General features: G+C 39.2%; 2 protein-coding genes across 5 annotated transcripts; one reads left to right on the forward strand and one right to left on the reverse strand.

Moving 5' to 3' along the window:
• The first annotated feature begins 782 nt into the window (after positions 1 to 782).
• Positions 783 to 9,004, forward strand: pabir2 (PABIR family member 2). 4 transcript variants are annotated; one of them, XM_081611860.1, is made up of 10 exons: positions 783 to 862; positions 2,765 to 2,843; positions 2,923 to 2,976; positions 3,419 to 3,462; positions 3,549 to 3,603; positions 3,980 to 4,075; positions 4,214 to 4,299; positions 5,544 to 5,608; positions 5,848 to 5,968; positions 7,042 to 9,004. In XM_081611860.1, the coding sequence occupies exons 2-10, from the start codon at positions 2,841 to 2,843 to the stop codon at positions 7,178 to 7,180; spliced, it is 663 nt and encodes a 220-aa protein (XP_081467986.1). In that variant the 5' UTR covers positions 783 to 862; positions 2,765 to 2,840; the 3' UTR covers positions 7,181 to 9,004. The 4 variants fall into 4 exon arrangements, with proteins under 4 accessions (XP_081467986.1, XP_008417927.1, XP_081467985.1 ...); XM_008419705.3 differs by lacking the exon at positions 783 to 862 and adding an exon at positions 1,579 to 2,615; XM_081611859.1 differs by lacking the exon at positions 783 to 862 and adding an exon at positions 1,579 to 1,910.
• Positions 9,005 to 9,721: 717 nt separating this feature from the next.
• On the reverse strand, positions 9,722 to 17,834 carry mospd1 (motile sperm domain containing 1). The gene is made up of 6 exons (XM_008419704.3): positions 17,699 to 17,834; positions 15,582 to 15,871; positions 13,704 to 13,779; positions 13,363 to 13,595; positions 12,529 to 12,690; positions 9,722 to 10,340 (listed from the first exon to the last, which is right to left on the reverse strand). Exons 2-6 carry the CDS (start codon positions 15,721 to 15,723, stop codon positions 10,309 to 10,311), a joined length of 645 nt encoding a protein of 214 aa, XP_008417926.1. The 5' UTR covers positions 15,724 to 15,871; positions 17,699 to 17,834; the 3' UTR covers positions 9,722 to 10,308.
• Between the last annotated feature and the right edge of the window lie 432 nt (positions 17,835 to 18,266).

Raw genomic sequence — 18,266 nt, forward strand, 5'->3', positions numbered from 1 at the left:
AGGCATCTGTTGAACAACTGAAACAAAGGCTGCTAAAGGATACCCTTCATGAAGGACTCTTTAAAGAAACTTATTGAGAGCTTCAACTTTTATTGCCCTTTTGATAAATTTAAGTTTTTCAAAGGTGCCAAACATTTATTAAAAAAAAAAAAGTATTACTGTTATGGTGGGTTACGATGTTGGGGTAATAAAACAAAATAATCATTGATAAACATATGAGAGGACACATCTAAGCTTGGCAGAAGCCAATAAGACTGCAAATTTGTGAAAGAACTCAACCTTTTTTTGTTTCTTTTTTTACTTTTTTGGCCTGCTTTGAAAACCTGATGTATGGTGGACAGAGTTGGGTAGTAACTTGTCGCATTTACTGGAGTAACTTTGGAGGAAAAAGTACTTTTAGAAGTGTTTTTGCTGTGCTGTACTGACCCACTGTTAATAACTTCACTGAATGAAGAGCAAGCTTGTTTCAACCAAAAAAAAATTACCAAACACACACCTACAGTTTTCAAGTTTCATGTTTTATATTGATATTTATTTGAATTTTTTTTTTCTTTTACCTAATTTTGCTTTATTGCACATATATGAATTATTTAAATTTTTCACATAGCTTTAGATTTTTTTTGTCCATCTGATGGTGTAAGTTTGACATATTAAGCGATTAGGTTTTGATCATGCTAGGAATAAATGACGCTGTTTTCCTTCATCTCTTAGCTGTTCGCATGCACGCGCACGTGCTCGTACGTACACACGTGTCCTTGGCTCGTATCTTAGGTAGAGGCCTAGAAAAGGAACCGGAAACTTGTCCTGGGCTGTTTTCTGTGTTTCCCATATGGAAGCGTGACGATGGACCTGCGCTGTAACGGTAAACTATTTCTCTGTTGTTCCAAAACAAAGTTATCATTTATTTGGCCTTAATAAATTGGGTTAGGGTTAATTCTGCTTTACAAAAAAAAAAAAAAAAGTCCGAGGCAACAATTACTCAGTACTTGAGTAGTCTTTAAAACAAATACTTTACTCCTATTTGGGTAATTTCTTGGACGGCTACTTTCTACATTTTCTGAGTAAAAATTTATTGAAGTAACAATATTCTTACTTGAGTACAATTTTTGTACCTCTGGTGTTAGAAGGTCTGCATTTCACCTTGAGCACGCCATAATGATGTTAATGGTAGGTGGTGGCATGAAGCATGCATTGGATCCGAAATGCAACTTTTCAGATGTTTAATTTTTAAAAAGGGGGAAAGAAAACCCAAGAGTCATCTAACGTCGAATTCACGGTAATGCGCTACTTTATGCTGGTCTCTCACAACAAAAATACACTGGCGGTGTTAATTAAAATGTAACTAAACGTATGTACCTGCTTAAAAAATAAACTTTGAAACAATACAATTTGTGTAATTTTTAAATATGTTTAAAAATTACTTATGTCAACAGAATACTATTGAGAAAAATATTCTGTTTTATTGTATTTTTGTAGAATTATTAGCTACATAAATGAGGACACCAACAATTTTTATTTTTTTTTCAGCCTACAGTATTTGGTATCACACCGGCAAATGGAGCGGCCTCATTGGACAGCTGTGCTAACGTTGAAAGGGGCGTGAAGTTTCGTGCTAATACCTTAGCTTCAATGTAATAATCTGTTGGGACTCTGGTTCATTCTTGGCGGTACATACCTAGCAGAAACTATATAAATTATGCTACTGATTCTAAGGGCAATATTCTTAGTAGACAGAGTCTAGTTAGTTCTGCGAGCCGAAGTGGTTAGCATATTGGCTGAAGAAAACGTTTAGAGGAATAAGTGATGGCACTTCAATGCTAACGTTGCTAGTTAGCTTCTCCGGCTATCTAGCTCAACCATCTGGGTAGCGAAAATGAGTGGAACACTAGCTGAGCTGCGCTAGCTAGGAGGTATGATGATCTTTTCATAGCAGCGTCGTTCCTATAGAGCTATCCAAATTAGACTTACAGGAGAATTAAAGCTGTACATAAATCAACTGTTAGGTTAGTTTGGCTAAACTTGGCTCGTGTTAGGAGGCTAAGTGTAGTAATAACTCGGTTCTTCGCTGAGACCCTGCCGCCTTGCACCAGCAGACTTAACGGGTCCGCAGCTAGCAGCTACTGGGCATTGTGTAGTATGTAGCCACGGCATGCTAACCATCCATCTGGGAAGTTTTTGACTGCTCATAACGTCGCAGGCAGAATTTGAACAGCGTAATTGGAGCTGCATAAAGGGCGCATAAAACACTGTCATGGTTAGAAACCGTTCTTAACTTGTCACGTTGAGGAAGGGGCCCTGCATATCGCTCTGGGTCGTCTAACATTGTGCTAGTTGGCTCGGCTCATGTCGCCTCAGTTGCTTTGATTTTGGCCAAAATTAATTTCAATCATGTAAAGCCGGGTAAAGTTCGAGGGTCAGTAATGTAGCATTACTGAGCTGGGCCGCCATTTCAGGTTCATGAATCCGTGACGGGCAGCATTGTCGAGCAGAATGAACAACTCCGGAGTCATGCCACAAGAAAAGATGGAGCTGGACCTGGAAATCCCAGCTGCCTTAGTCCAAAGCGATGGACACCTGAGGAGATCAAACAGTGCACCCATGATTAACGGATTGAGGTTCTGCAATAGTTTCATATTTTTTTCCCCCTCCTCCACCTAAATCACACATCTTTCATTGAATGAGTTTTTCTCTTTCTAACACAACACGAATTGACATTACGACTTTGGCGTGATGGCTGACGGACACATTTCGTTTGTCATTGCAGCGATAACGCTCAAGTCTTCCAGAGAGAGGTCCTACGTTGTCGCAGGAACAGCACTACAGTTGTCAACAGACCCAACATGGTACGTTTCTGCAACTCTGTCATGTTGCTGCAGTGCAAGCCTGAGTCCCACAGCACTACATGTTCTTACTGTGCTTCAGGTCCCTTCATCCCCCATCCGCGTGCCCAGCACCAGGCTTCACCAGATAAAACAAGTAAGTATACATGTATATGTCACCACTGTTGACTTCCTTATTGAGAAGACTTTGCTTTTTATTATTAGAAAAGTCTCTTTCAATAAAAAGTTATGGAATTTGCGTAGTATTGTAGAAAACTTGAGGATTTTGACTATTAATCTTAATTTTTCCTATATTCCTCAGATTCTATTTTAGAAAGCTATATCTAGGAGACATCAACAGGTGCCAAAACAAAACCCAAACAGTCCCTAACATTTAAGTTTTCAGTATTTAGCCATCGTGCAGCTTTGTAAAACTACATTCTTGTTCTAGCTGCACTTAGTTTGCCATTTGTGTTTGTAAGCTTTTAGTCTGGCACCAGTGTTGTCTGCAGACTGCATTGTAATTTACAAAATCAACTTTATTTCAGTTGTAGAACACTGACTTTTGTAGTCATTGCTTTTCTTGTTTGTCTTTACAGGAAGAGGGAGTCGACTTGATGAACAGAGAAACTGCTCACGAGCGGTACGAACCCCGTCAGCAGCCGGGCGAAGACGTTGGTCTCACCTGAAATGCTTACAAACCTGATTTACATATTTTTGTCCACACAGGGGAGTTCAAGTCGCCATGCAGATGAGCCACTCTTGGGAGGAAAGCCTTAGTCTGGTAAAAAACAACAACTTTAACCCTTGTTGTTGTGGTGGATCTGCTCTTGTTTATTTTGGGGGGTGGGCCGTGGGCAGGGGCATTCCTCAGAGTCAGCAGCAGCAGCTGTGTTTGTGTGGTGCAGGCATGCTTTGGCCCCAGGCCATTTTTCGTCCTCTCTGTATGAATGTGGTGAGGACGAGTAAAAAGCGTGCTAGATGAACGTTTGGGAGTTAACAGGGCCACCGGTCTTTCAAGTCCAGGCTGAGTCGGTAGTATAATACTCCCACAGTCTTTGACTTTTTAACTTACAACTCCCTGGTACCCCCCACATGGGAGGGCGTTCTGCGTCGGGGGATTTACTTGCTTTCAGCATCTGGTGCCGCTGTGTCCGCAGAGCGACAACGACATGGAGAAGTCTTCGTCTCCGAAGCGGATCGACTTTGTGCCCGTGTCGCCTGCTCCGTCCCCGACCAGAGGAATAGGAAAAAAGGTGCGCGGTCTTTACCAGAATCTACCGCGACGGGTCTTTGTCTTCATCTTTTAAAACTCAAGATGTAACCAATTAGCAGACCTCTGGTGACCTCATCACCATGTTTTCTGTGTTTCTTTCCCCGTCCCCCTCAAGCAGCAGTGTTTCTCTCCTTCACTACAAATACTAGTCAGCAGCAACGGTCTGACGCCGAGCCCGATACCCAGCCCAACGCGCCGGTTCAGGTCAGTATGTGTTTTTGGAGTTGCAGCTATTGTTGATCTGTTCTGTTTTTGTTTTGTTTTTTTTTCCCCTCTAATCCAGAGGTGTCCAAACTTTTTGTCATGTGGGCCAAATAAACCAAACCAAAAAAAAAAAAAACCCTACAAAAATCAAGCAAATAAATTAGTCTTTTTATTTAAGCAAAAGGAACGTTATTCATTGTACATCCAAAACTCCAAAAAGGATTTTGAAAGTTTGCTGTGATTCAAAGCAAACCATCTAGTTTTCAACAAATCACGGTTATAAGAACAGGATTCTGGTCACTTTGTTTCAAAATACTTGCTACATTTTAGCCGAGCTTAATAAAATATGCAAAAGCTGATTTGGATGCAGCAAAGTCGACCTTTCAGTAAAAATCTCCCAGATAAAACGTGGCTCTACTTTATTATACAAGTTTGGTGCTGAATAGACGAAGACTTCATGTTGTACTTAATATTTTCCATTGCAAGAAAATTGTCAGAATTAATTTTACAGTGATTAAAAATAAAAAAAATTAATAAATTTAAATCTTTCTTGAAATGGATTTGGGGGACTACAAAAATTAATCAGTTCAAGGGCCAGAAATGGCCCCTGAGACGCATTTTGGACACCCCACTCCTAGTCTATATGGCGTCAAAACTTCCCTAGAAACTCACATCTACAAATAAGATTTATGTTTATACCTTTCTTAAGGATCAGTAAAACCAGTGTTGTATTTCTGGACATTCACTGTTATTTTAACCTTTTATTTTGGTAATGTACTCCAAGGTTTTGATGTTGGAAGGTCTCCTTACCATGACTGTAATCTTTGGCTCGTTCCACTGATTATTACAGAGCAAGAAACGTCTTCTAAAGAATCTTTGTGTGTAAATACATCTTATATTCTTTGGCTTTGAATGATGGTGACCAACAAGAATGAATAATTTGGCAGATTTATTGACCTTTAGCGTCGCTTTTATTAAAAGTTTAAGGTGAACGTTTGTGCTCGACCGTATGGATTAGAATCGATCCAGCGTAAAATTCAAGTTTTGCATCCAGTTCTTGTTTCTGAAAATCTTAAGACACATTTTCAGAAAGCTGTTGTCTGACAAGTGAATTTCTCAAAATATCATAACTCGAATAACACGTCTTCTGACGGAAACCGTAACGTGAACGAAGCTGCACATTTCCTAAACGTCTGCTACGACACGCCAGTCAGAAATCTGCTTGACGCTTCTGCTCTCTTCAGCCGACGGAGTCAAAGTCCGATCAACTGCATCAGAGCCAGCATCCTCGGCCCGATGAAGCGCAAAGGTGAGACTCGCTTCCTGTACTCCCTGATCCGTTTTTCTGAAAGAAAACATTAAATCCAAGTTTGACTTTGCAGTTCCAATGATTTCCAACTTGGATCAGAGTACATTGATCTTTTCAAAGCCGTTTCTGTCGAAGGCAAACGTTACCGACACATACGGAGAAAAATCAGTGTTTTGTGTTATTGCTTAGAAAAAGAGGTTAAATGTAGTTTGTGTTTGTTGACTACTTTATCTTTATAGCTAAAGATCTTTGTGAACATACAGGGGAGATGGAGATGGAAAGCCAGCCTAAGAGACTCTTCCAGGGAACCACCACCATGCTGTCGTCTGACGCGTCCAACCTGTCAGACCTCAGCTCCTGGTAAGAGACAGACGCCACGATGTTTGGTGAAACAAAAATAAATAAATAAATTGTCTTCCTGTTTGAGGAGATTAGATTAAAACTTAGATGTAGTTTGAGCTGAAACCAGCAGATTGACTCAGGTAGTGTAGGTTTGGTAATGGAGGAAAACGGAAATAAACTACACAAAAAGTTTGAGATTCTCTTTTTTTTAATTTTTTTTTTATGTATTTGAAATTCTGGTAACAAATCAGACCAATAAATAGTGTCATGTTATGCGTTTTAACCAGTTTTATCTCATTTGAAAGCTGGTGACAAGTGAATTCAATTGACATTTATTTTGTCTTTCCATGTTTTATGTTTATCTCTATAACGGCTTATGTAACATGTGTCAAACTCGAGGCCGGGGGGCCAAATGTGGCCCGCCGTAGCTTTTTTATGTGGCCCTTTAGACTCCAGATTACATCAGTAAGTCCCTCCAGTTTTTTCACAACCCTGCAAAATTCACACAAAATCAACAACGCCCCACACTTTTCTGATTTTACTGCTTTTTTTTCCCTCAAAATGGGTAAAAAATTTTTTTTAAATGTTTAAATTAATGTTTAATATAGTCTGTGATCAATATGGTGATTAATATAATGTCACATTTAGCCTCATACGTTAGCGCAAAAAAACACAAATTCCTTATAAGTATTTATAAATTGGCACCATTACATCTGTGATTTTGATTGCAAAAAAAACAAACAAAAAACCCCCACAAAATCCTGGAGGGACTGATTAGTGTGAAAACATGATCAATATTTAATTTAAAGAAACTCTTACTGACTTCTGAAGCAAATAGCTATTTATTAGTATTTTAACAGTTTAATGCCGCAACCGGCCCTTTAAGAACATTCAGATTTTTGATGTGACCCACAACGAAAATAAGTTTGACACCCCTACCTTATGTCATATGTTTTATATATATTATCATAATCCTCAAAACACCTAAAGATGGAATAACTACTTCAGAACTGTGAGTAAGTAGAAAAGCATAGCATGTCTGTAGGAGTTTCTTCGGTTTTAGTCAACATGGTCGTCTTCCTCTCTTTCAGCCACTCTCCAGATTTATTGGACGGGAGTCTCAGCAGCATCGGCTCCTCCACGGACTCCCCGGGCAAGATGGAGGGCGTGTCCCCTTCGTCGTCCAGCAACTCGCCCTTCACCTCCCTGCAGGATTTGTCTCCGAAGTGACCAGCAGCGACAGCCACCATCTTGTGCGTTTCGGGGCAAAACGGCGTCTTCCTCAACCCAAGTGATCCCAATTAGGCCCGCATCTAGTTTACATGGACCTTATTTGTTTTGTTTTGTTTCCATATTTGCCTCTGTACCACTGTTGTCATGGCTACTCTCTCTGAGGCTGTGGACGGGTTCAGGTCGAGGAATCTAAAGCCACGCATCCGTTTGGGTATCGGAGGTTACGTCTGAGCGACACTGACTGAAGACACTGTGAGCGGCAGCTGCTATTTGGCCGTCTGAGGTGATGCCTGGCTGCTGAGTGGTGTGGTGCGTTACTGGTTTTACCGCCATTTTGTCCCACATGTCCCCAATCACCTCAGAGACGCTGAGTACTGGACAAAAAGACTGATCCTGTTGTAGTGCTGGAAAGCTTCGTCCCGAATGCCTTTTTATGTACACAATCTGCAGATTTTTTTTTTTTCTTTTTGTGTAAGAAAAGATTTAACTTATTGTTTTCCTGCTTTGTTTTGTAAGTATGTACATATGAATCCAGTAATATGTATAGTTTTACATTTGGCTGTGAGGTGAATGTAGGCACACGCTTTCTGGGGTACAGCTACGGAGAGTTCCCCTTTTGTTTCTGTTTGGAGAAGATTTCCAGAATATTTTTGATTATAGACTGTGAACTGTGGTGACTTTTTTTGGGGAAAGGGGGCAGATTTTTAGTTCTCATTTGCTGCGACCATAACAACCCAGACAGAGCGAGCGATATGCACCTAGCAGGAAATCGTGAACGAAACCTGTTAATTTCTGGTAGTCTTTCAACACTAAGAGGTTCCTGTGCATCTTGTGGTTTTTGTAGATATGGAAAGTGTTAAAGATTACCCCCCATTCTTCAGGCAAAGTGTTTATTTATAAAGATTTATGGACAAAATATGTGTGTGTATATATATATATATACATATATATATATATAATTGAATGTTGATAGGTTTTCTCTTAAATCGGATAAAACTGACTGCTAAAAGGAAGACAGAACCATCCCATTGGGATGAAGAGACTGCTGTTGCTGCCATGTTTTAGGTGCGTTGCACAGGAAGCCCAGCCTTGCTACGCTCCAGCCTGTGTCCGAGTCTTGAGCAGGAAAGATGTAAAAGTTTTTTTTTTTTTGTTCTGAGGAAAAACAAAATGCAGAGATTCAAGCCTGCACTGTGATATTTTGCACCAAAATGTAATCGTTGGGTTCTCCTGGGTCCGGCCCGTACTCTCCTGTGTTTACGCTTCCTCGACCTCCATTGCTCTGCCGCCTTAAATGTTCATGTACAAAATGAATTGATTGTAAATCATTTCATGCAAGTGTTCCCTTTTAATTTAAAGAAAGGTTTGGTTTCAGATCTTCTACTGATTGACTTTGTTTTAACTTGATTCTTTTCTGGAAATTAATCTTTTTTTTTTTTTCTTGGTGCTTATTGTGCAACGCCGTCTTTGATCGCTGGTCACATTGATTGAATTATATAGCAAAAGGAATTGAAAGGTAACTCAAATCAAGAGTCACTGTGGGGAGGAAGGATTTCCTGTTGCAGTCAGTCTTCCATTGGATTGGAAGAAACCTCTGACCGAAGACTGGTATGTGACCTGTCACAACATGCTAACCGCTTCATATCCAGACAGCAGATATTTCGCAGAAACCTGTCCAGGATGAAACGGTTGACACTGCTAATGCATGAAATGGATGTTTTTTTTTTTTGTTTTTTTTTTCCTGGATTGTCCTCTGGTAACATCTGCAGCTGTTTTTTGTTTGTTTGTTTGTTTTTAAATACAGTATAGATCCAAAGAAGATTTGTTATTGTTTCTATGGAAACTTTTTTTCTGTGTTAATATTTTTGGGTCATTAATCTGCTAAAAGACCAAATGACAACTCATTTTTAGTTTATTGGAAGAGACTAGGTTTTTATTCAAAACCTGGTATTTCAGAGTTTATGAGCTCACACACTCGCAACACGATTCAGAGCCTGTGGAGGAGAAACAGGCCTGCAGCATCACAGATCCTCCACCTTGCTTAATGTTGGGGATGTTTTCCCCACTTATTCAGAATCTGTTTGACATCGAGCCAGCTGGAGTGTTGAAGTCCAACCTTCGTCACATTTGACCAAAGCGCACAGTTCCAGCAGAGGTAAGCAAACGAAACATTTGTGATGGTTGGATTAAAAAAAGTGTCCAAGTAAATAAATGTACTTGAATTCAAAGATTGCATTTTCTTGTTCCAATTTTTCAATACTGAATAATATTCAATACTGAAATGTAAGATCTATTTATTAGAAAAGCAGCTTATTTACCTAAAGCTACAGTAGATGAATTAGGTTTTAGAGGAAATACTAAAAGTTGCAAGAGAAGGGTAAATGTAAACATTGCTGTTAAGTGGATTGTTTTCTAGCCTTATCCTTCATCTCTTCATCCTCTGACTGCTGAACTGAATAGTCAGTGCAGATTTATCTGATATTAAACTTTTGAGAATAATTATGCTTTTTGATTGGAACTACTAGCACTACAACGCAGCTGTATTAAGACTTTATTAAACATGAGTTTCAATGTTGCATCAAGCTCTTTGGTGAAATGTAAAAAGTATCTCAAGGGTTTATGTGGGAGATAAAAGCAGCCACATGCACTTCAATGCGTTGTCTTCAGTCTTGTGCTATGAACGCTTCAAAACATTAATATGACGACAGTTACAGGAGCATATCATGACGTTTTAATGGCTTTATATACACGTTTGCATGTAGATTTCTTCACACTCAAGTTAACCATATCGACTCACACAATGGCAATAAAATTACGAAGAATGCATGACGGTCCAGGCGACGTCGAAGCGCCTTGTGTCTCTTCCCTGGCCGAGGCTCGGAGGCGGTTCTGCTCAGCAAGAGTTCCCATAGATCCTCCCGTTTTTTTTGTTGTTTTTTTTGTAACAGCCCAGAAAACATTATGTATTTGAAACCAATGTACTAAAATGTGTTTGACAGCGGATTGAGTTATGGAGCTCCACCAGAGCGCTGAGAGCTCTGCTCGTTGAAGTCGTGCCTCTGGTTTGACAATGTTCTCTTCATCGTTTAAAACTGTTTATCCTCGTCCTTTCAGCACAATGCACTTCATGTACGTAGGATGACCATAGTCAGAAGACCTGGAAAATAGAAAAATTACTGTTTACAGGGGTCCTCAAACTACGGCCAGCGGGCCGGATCCGGCCCGCCTCCACATTTGATCCGGCCCCCTGAACAATACCAGAGAGCGTTCAGATTTTTTTTTTCATATATTGTATTTTCCGGTTTATATGTGGATTTTTCTTCAACCACCAGGGGGCTCTTTAGCAGGAAGTGTGTCCTCTAAACTGTGGGTGTTTTGTTTTGCGTGGCACATTGCTGCCATCTGTTGGACTTTTAGGGAACTGCTTGACTTTTATGTTATTTAATCAGTAAGGTTGTTTGCTAGCGGTAGAGCAGATGAACACACGTGTCTGTTATGAACGCCGCATTCCAGGAGTTCTTCGAAGCCTGTAAGTAGCAGCTTATACTTCAAAACGAGCCTTTATGTTAACATATGATAAAATAAGTAACTTGTTTATTGAATTAGTTTTGGAAATACCTGCGGGCGATTTGATTATGTGCTACGTCATTGCTAACTAGCAGGCTGCTGAGATTTCTCAGGTCGTTATGTAGCATTGCAGCTCATAGCATTCTGAGGTAGCTGTTGTATCAGTTGTACTTCTAATGTATGCATCTGAATGTAAAACACTTCTGTAAGCTGCTCTGAGCTCATCCTGAGTTGTTTGTGTTTTGACAGTTTCACTCCATTCTACTTGGAAATAAAGGAAGAACTAATTAATCCTGACTCTTGTGAAAGGAGTTTGGCTGATGGTTAGTTTTGGTACAAGACACCATAGTGAGACCATTACAAAGTGAATCTTTGGAAGTCAAAATTGGAAATAAAAGAAGAAAGCGCCCATTAAAACGGAATTAGGTTTTAATAGGGAATTGAAATTTGAGAATGTTGTTGGTCAGTTAAATAACATTGAGGGGAAATGCTATTTAACAGTTTTTAAAATAATACTGGGATCATTATGAGAATTTGAGGAATAGATATCAGTTCAGTTAAATCTAAACTTGGCAACTTTTCTTTTTCAATGTAATAAATGTGATATTCAATTGACCTGTTATGACTAAAATGTTGGGTGTCCGCCCCCCTCTGCTGCTGCATCGCTGTGGAAAACCTGGAGCGGCAGAGATATCTGCGGCTTATATGTGTATGTTTACTGGTTTAAAAAAAACCTTTGGGGTTGTGGTTTATAGTCCAGTGCGGCTCATAGTTAGGAAAATACGGACTATAATCGTTCCTGGATTTATTTTGTGAAGAACCCAGAGAGGATAATTTGATTATTTATTTCATTAATAGTGTTATTATTTATTTCCTGACTTTTGTTCTGTGAAGAATCCAGAGAGGGTTATTTGATTGTGTTTTCTGGAAAACAATACATTTTTACATTTAGGCTCTCCTGCAATCGTCACACCTTTTCTGTTACAAACTGACTCCGGCCCCCCACCAGGGAAGGGAAAAGTTATGTGGCCCTCACAAGAAAAGGTTTATGGACCCGTGGTTTACTGCAACACTTGGAAAAAAAGATTTATTTTTATTTTTATTTTTACATGAGGCAACGTAGAGATGCACTGATTAGACTCTTTAGTTTCTCTTCAAGAAATACAATATAGGCGTGTTACAGTAAGCAATGAATAAATTAATTGGATGATAAAATTTTTTTAAGGGCACTTTTGATTATAAAGACAATCCATTTTATTTATCACTTTGGTTGTGTGTTATTTCTGTTTTCTTTATTTTTTTGGTTGTGTTTTAATTAAAATATCTTCCGTGTCCAGTATTAAGTGTGTTTTGTCTTTAATTTTGTAAAAAAAAAAAAAAAAAAAAAAAAAGCTTAACAGTCTTTGAGGGAGCGAACTTGCACTGATATGTCATTATCAACATATTACTTGCAAATAATCTCAAACCAATAACATTATTGTTTATCTCAATAATTACTGGGACAATTTATCGCATGGGAAAATTTATCATGACAGATATATCAAAATTTAAAATATGTATTTCTCCCCTTATTGTTGTGAGCAATTCTTAAAAATGATGGTAAAGTTGACTGGCATTTGCAATTTGTGTAGCTAACCATAGTTAGGGCTGTTAGCATTATGGGAATCTCAGTCTGTGTACGTGCTCTACATTAGCTCTGTACTTCAACTCATTTTTCAGAAAAAAAAATCTGTTTATATCAATTTCTCTGAGTTAGTGAGTGTTTTTTTCAGCCTTACCAAGAACATAAGCAGCTACCAGTTTCTTGTTAACACTTAAGTGGAGGTAGACAGGCACAGTGGATTCTTGCTCCCCCAGCGTTGGAAGCATCAGGGCGATCATGCACACGAGTCCCAGCAGCACAGTGAGCAGACTGGGTCCTCCAGCAGCGGGACGGCTCTCTGTGAATACAGGAAGCGGCATCCGAATGAATACCATGCATCACTTGCCACAATTTACCTGGAATATTGAAGATTATGACGACTTTAGAAATGTTCTGCAGCTCGGAAATATTATTAGACAGTAGGCAAAATAATTTTGCACATTTGTACAATTCGAGGATTTAGAACATTGAAGAAAGCAAAAACGTCGGCTATCCGAGAGGTGAAAAAGATTTCTTCAGTGTGGTAGCTTTATTTTTGTGCTCCTATTCCTTATTTTCACAGATTTCTATGTAGGTTTATGTATCAGTTCAACTTTGCCTTTATGCTTGGAACCATAGACAACATTTTTGTCTTTGAGCAAAAGTTGATTGTTGAAATACACAGTTCAAAGACAGAGACGGGGACATCAGAGACAGACGAGGCTGAGGGGTTGGGATAAAGTTGCATTTCTTTCTAAGTAAAATCCATTGCACCCTTGATATTTTATCGGAGCACTTACTCAATATATGGTATTAATTTGTCCCATACATATTTCAAAGTCTGAGTTGATGTGTGAAAAATTATTTGATGACAACATGTTTTAAAAAACTTGTTACAAAAATGTTTTTTATGCCCTCAGATGATTGAAAACACCAAGTGGTTTCGTTCTTTGGCTCCATCTAGTGGTGGTACGTCGCAACTGCCGCTTACCTGTCTGAAACGCAGTCTGCTCAAAAAACTCGCTGTCCGCAAACTGCTCCTTCATCCGGCGCTCCTCGTCTTGGGTCCTGGCGCTGGACGGCTCCTGCGAGGCCGATGGACGGAGCGTGGCGGTCACCTCTTTGCGACCCAGCGCTTTCCGCTGACTTTGCTCCGACACCTGCAGTCGGAACTTGTCGTACACGCCATAGTGGCACGGCCGGACGTCTCTGTGTCGGATTACTCTGCGTAGATGTGTAAGAATTTGACTTAATTGTCTTATTTATTCGTTTTTGCTTCATGTAATAGAAATAAGGAATGAAAAGATGCGAGCGCGAGGAGTTTACACTTACATGTCAACGCAACACTGCGGCTTGACGGCTCCTGTGGAATCAACCACAGTGTACTTGTTTGGCGCTGTGCACAGCACTGAAAATGGAAATATATATATATATATATATATATATATATATATATATATATATATACACATAATTAAAAATAACATTTTCAATAATTTCATATGCAAAAAAAAATTATATATATATATATATATATATATATACACACACACAGACCAAAACTTTGGACACACCTTTTCATTCAAAGAATTTTCTTCAATTTCATGACTATGAAAATTGTAGATTCACACTGAAGGCATCAAAACTATGAATTAACACATGTGGAAATATGTCCTAAACAAAAAAGTGTGAAACACCTGAAAATATCTTATATTCTAGGTTCTTCAAAGTAGCCACCTTTTGCTTTGATTACTGCTTCGCACACTCTTGGCATTCTCTTGATGAGCTTCAAGAGGTCGTCACCTGAAATGGTCTTCCAACAGTCTTGAAGGAGTTCCCAGAGATGCTTAGCACTTGTTGGCCCTTTTGCCTTCACTCTGCGGTCCAGCTCACCCCAAACCATCTCGATTGGGTTCAGGTCCGGGGACTGTGGAGGCCAGGTCATCTGGCACAGCACCCCATCACTCTCCCTCTTGGTCAAATAGCCCTTACACAGCCTAGAGGTGTGTTTGGGGTCATTGTCCTGTTGAATGATGGTCCAACTAAACGCAAACCGGATGGAATAGTATGCCGCTGCAAGATGCTGTGGTAGCATGCTGGTTCAGTATGCTTTCAATTTTGAATAAATCCCCAACAGCGTCACCAGCAAAGCACCACCACATCATCACACCTCCTCCTCCATGCTTCACGGTGGGAACCAGGCATGTAGAGTCCATCCGTTCACCTTTTCTGCGTTGCACAAAGACACGGTGGTTGGAACCAAAGATCTCAAATTTGGACTCATCAGACCAAAGCACAGATTTCCACTGGTCTAATGTCCATTCCTTTTGTTCTTTAGCCCAAACAAGTCTCTTCTGCTTGTTGCCTGTCCTTAGCAGTGGTTTCCTAGCAGCTATTCTACCATGAAGGCCTGATTCACACAGTCTCCTCTTAACAGTTGTTGCAGAGATGAGTCTGCTGCTAGAACTCTGTGTGTCATTGACCTGGTCTCTAATCTGAGCTGCTGTTAACCTGCGATTTCTGAGGCTGGTAACTCGGATGAACTTATCCTTTGCAGCAGAGGTGACTCTTGGTCTTCCTTTCCTGGGGCGGTCCTCATGTGAGCCAGTTTCTTTGTAGCGCTTGATGGTTTTTGCGACTGCACTTGGGGACACTTTCAAAGTTTTCCCAATTTTTCGGACCTTTATTTCTTAAAGTAATGATGGCCACTCGTTTTTCTTTACTTAGCTGCTTTTGTCTTGGAATAATACAAATTCTAACACTAATCAGTACTATCAGCTGTGTGTCCACCTGACTTCTGCACAACACAACTGATGGTTCCAACGCCATTTATGAGGCAAGAACTCCCATTTATTAACCTGATAGGGCACACCTGTGAAGTGAAAACCATTTCAGGTGACGACCTCTTGAAACTCTTCAAGAGAATGCAGAGTGTGTGCAAAGCAGTAATCACAGCAAAAGGTTGCTACTTTGAAGAAATTAGAATATAAGGCGTATTTTCAGTTTTACACTTTTTTGTTTAGTACATATTTCAACATGTGTTAATTCATAGTTTTGATGCCCTCAGTGTGAATCTACAATCTCAATAGTCATGAAAATAAAGGAAACTCATTGAATGAGTAGGTGTGTCCAAACTTTTGGTTTGTACTCTGTACTGTATATATATATGTATATATATATATATATATATATCGACTATTTTCCCCCTACCTTTGAATTTGAGCGCGAACTCATAGGGATTGTAGAGGGTGAGCACCTGCTTATGAGACGACTGCTCATCCGCGTAGAAGACGAGCTCGGTCGGGAACACGAACACAGGAAGGTTTCCTTCCGCTAGCTGGTGCTGCTGCATTGGCTCCAGCTGAGCTCTGCCCCCTCCCTGTCCACTCTCTGACCGGGCCCCCCCAGTCTTCACAAGCAACTACCCAACTGTGGAAACACCCCGACAAATGTAGAAAAAGCTAGCACCGCTCTCAGCTCCTCAGGGCCATGACGTGCTCCTGTGGAGAGCCACGTAAACAAAAGAGTTATTGAGGAGTTATTATTAACAGGAACCATAAATAAAGTGGATTATGATTTCTCTGTAAATAAAACTGCCCTTCAAAACAAAAACAAAAACAAAATGGAATGTATCAAGCTCATGTTAAGTGTTTTTTTGTTGTTTTTTTTTTACTATTGTGCTAACTCTATCTTATCCAGAAAAAAATGTATTTGTTTAAGTAGAGATGTACCATTTAAATGGGCAGGGCTTGACTTCAGCTAGTTTTTCCTTCATGGGCCAAACATTGAAAAACAAATAATCATGTTTGTTGTTTGTTTTTTTTTTGGAATGTAATGGAAATTTTAACTTTTGCCTTTTTTTTTTTAACTTACTTGCACTTAATAGTTGATCACTGGGTAAAATAAATCAGAGTGTCTGCTAGGCATGAACTAAGTGGTGTAACTTGGAGTCTTGTTCCAGCTGGTGGTATGTGGAGGTCATCTTGAGGAGTGGGAGTGGGAAGAGGAAGCGTGGTTTCAAAACAGAGTATAAATTTTGTTTCTGCCAGCGAGCAGCCTAAATTTTGGGGAACATTACATATGTGACATTGTTCTTCTTGCTATGACAAGATTTAATAAAACTCTCAAAGAGAAAGGATTCAGTTCTCATTATTTAACAGAAAATTCCATAGCAGGAGTTCAAGGTAATTACATGCACGAATTGATTCAAAAATAGGAATAATGTGAAACTTTCTTCTTTTTCTGCTTGATTCAAAGCTATAAAACATGGAAAAGAACATCAGAAATTGAACCTATAATCATTTTCGCTCTTTCTGTGTTACAGTCCTCTTGAAAAAATTGAAATAGGTCAAAATAAAATTAAATGGGTCAGATCAGGAAGAAAACCTTGAAACAGTTTAGACAGGTGGAGGCTTTTCAGTGCATCTTTTACACATTAGTACACATCTGGAACAAAAGTCTTAACTTTAAATAAACTAGGTTTGGGAAAAATTTGCCTGAAAATACCTGGTAGGTAGATATGTTATTGTGTTATTCTACTGTGAACAACAACGCTTCAAATTTAAAGAATAAGAATGATTTCCTGATATTTTCATTTCCACCTTAACTATAAGGCAGTATGTTTGAAAAAAAATGCCGAACACACAATCCTTCACGTAGTTTGACAAATACATTTCACACAAACGCAAGGCTGTTGGGTAAAAAAAACAACAACAAAACAACCAAAACAGCGTTAGTACATGGGGTAACTCCCAATAAAACCCATAGATGTCGGAGTTTAACCCTTCACACAGGTGGAGTCCGCGCGGCTGGTCACGTGGCCCTCGGTCTGTTTACATGGTTACACGGTTGGAGCTCGCGGGCCGAGACTAGTGTCGCAACACAATGTTGGCCGTAATTATTACCATAGAATCACGACGATATTGGCAAAAAATTCTGGCAGGCTTTTCGATATGTGAATGTTTTTTTTAATATATTGTTGTAAATGTTACTTTAGTCGTATTTATGTTGGTTTTTATGCAGGGTAAATAATCACAATATGCACAAATTCCCATTAAATTATTCCATAAGAGCTTACTCATAATTATGATATCGATATTTTACTTGTGGCGACTGTAAGCTAAAAGTAACGTCACCATGTTTTGACCCTGCCACCGTTATAACATATCTTTATACAGTATTATTGTGTCTCTGTTTACTAGCCTAGCATTAGCCGGCTAGGATAGCTCCAGCTAATAGCAACTTAACGTTGTAATGCTGCTGTGTCATAACAGAGGAGAAAGCATACACTTATTTAAAGGATACAAATGATAAGAACGACACGTTACCTTGTTGTCAGCATACGTTTATGAGGAATACACCAAGAACAACAGGCGTCTGTAATCCCACCCTGTTGTCTCTCTTTAGCCTTTTTTCTTTATGCTGCAGACGGCGCGGTGCATGCTGGGATGGAGGAGGGCAGCGGTAACGTGTTTATTATCATTTCATAACGTCTGAAAACTATGGAAATCCCCCTTAACAACCGCTGCTAAAGAAATTTGACCTTTAATAGATAAATGTCACCTGAGATTCAGAAATAATTTGTGTTAGTAATGGCAATTAGCCTACAGAACTGATTATGCTTTGAACTCTAGTGAACAGATTTGTTATTTTTCTTCTAGAGATGAATGATAAAAATATTTGTCAATCCAATTTAACATAGACTTTCTGCAACAGTTTATGCCTACTAAGCCTTACATTTACTATTTGTGGAGGTATAAATGTACAAATATTCAGAACCACAGATATTCAAACAATTTCTAGCTTTTGTAAAATAAAATGGAACCTTGACTATATAATTATATTTCAATAATAGTAATAGTGATAAAAGTAATTATTTAATTTAGCAAGCCAAAC

Source organism: Poecilia reticulata, chromosome 10 (genome assembly GCF_904066995.2).
Source record: "Poecilia reticulata chromosome 10, P_reticulata-male-v2, whole genome shotgun sequence".
Lineage (NCBI taxonomy): Eukaryota > Metazoa > Chordata > Actinopteri > Cyprinodontiformes > Poeciliidae > Poecilia > Poecilia reticulata.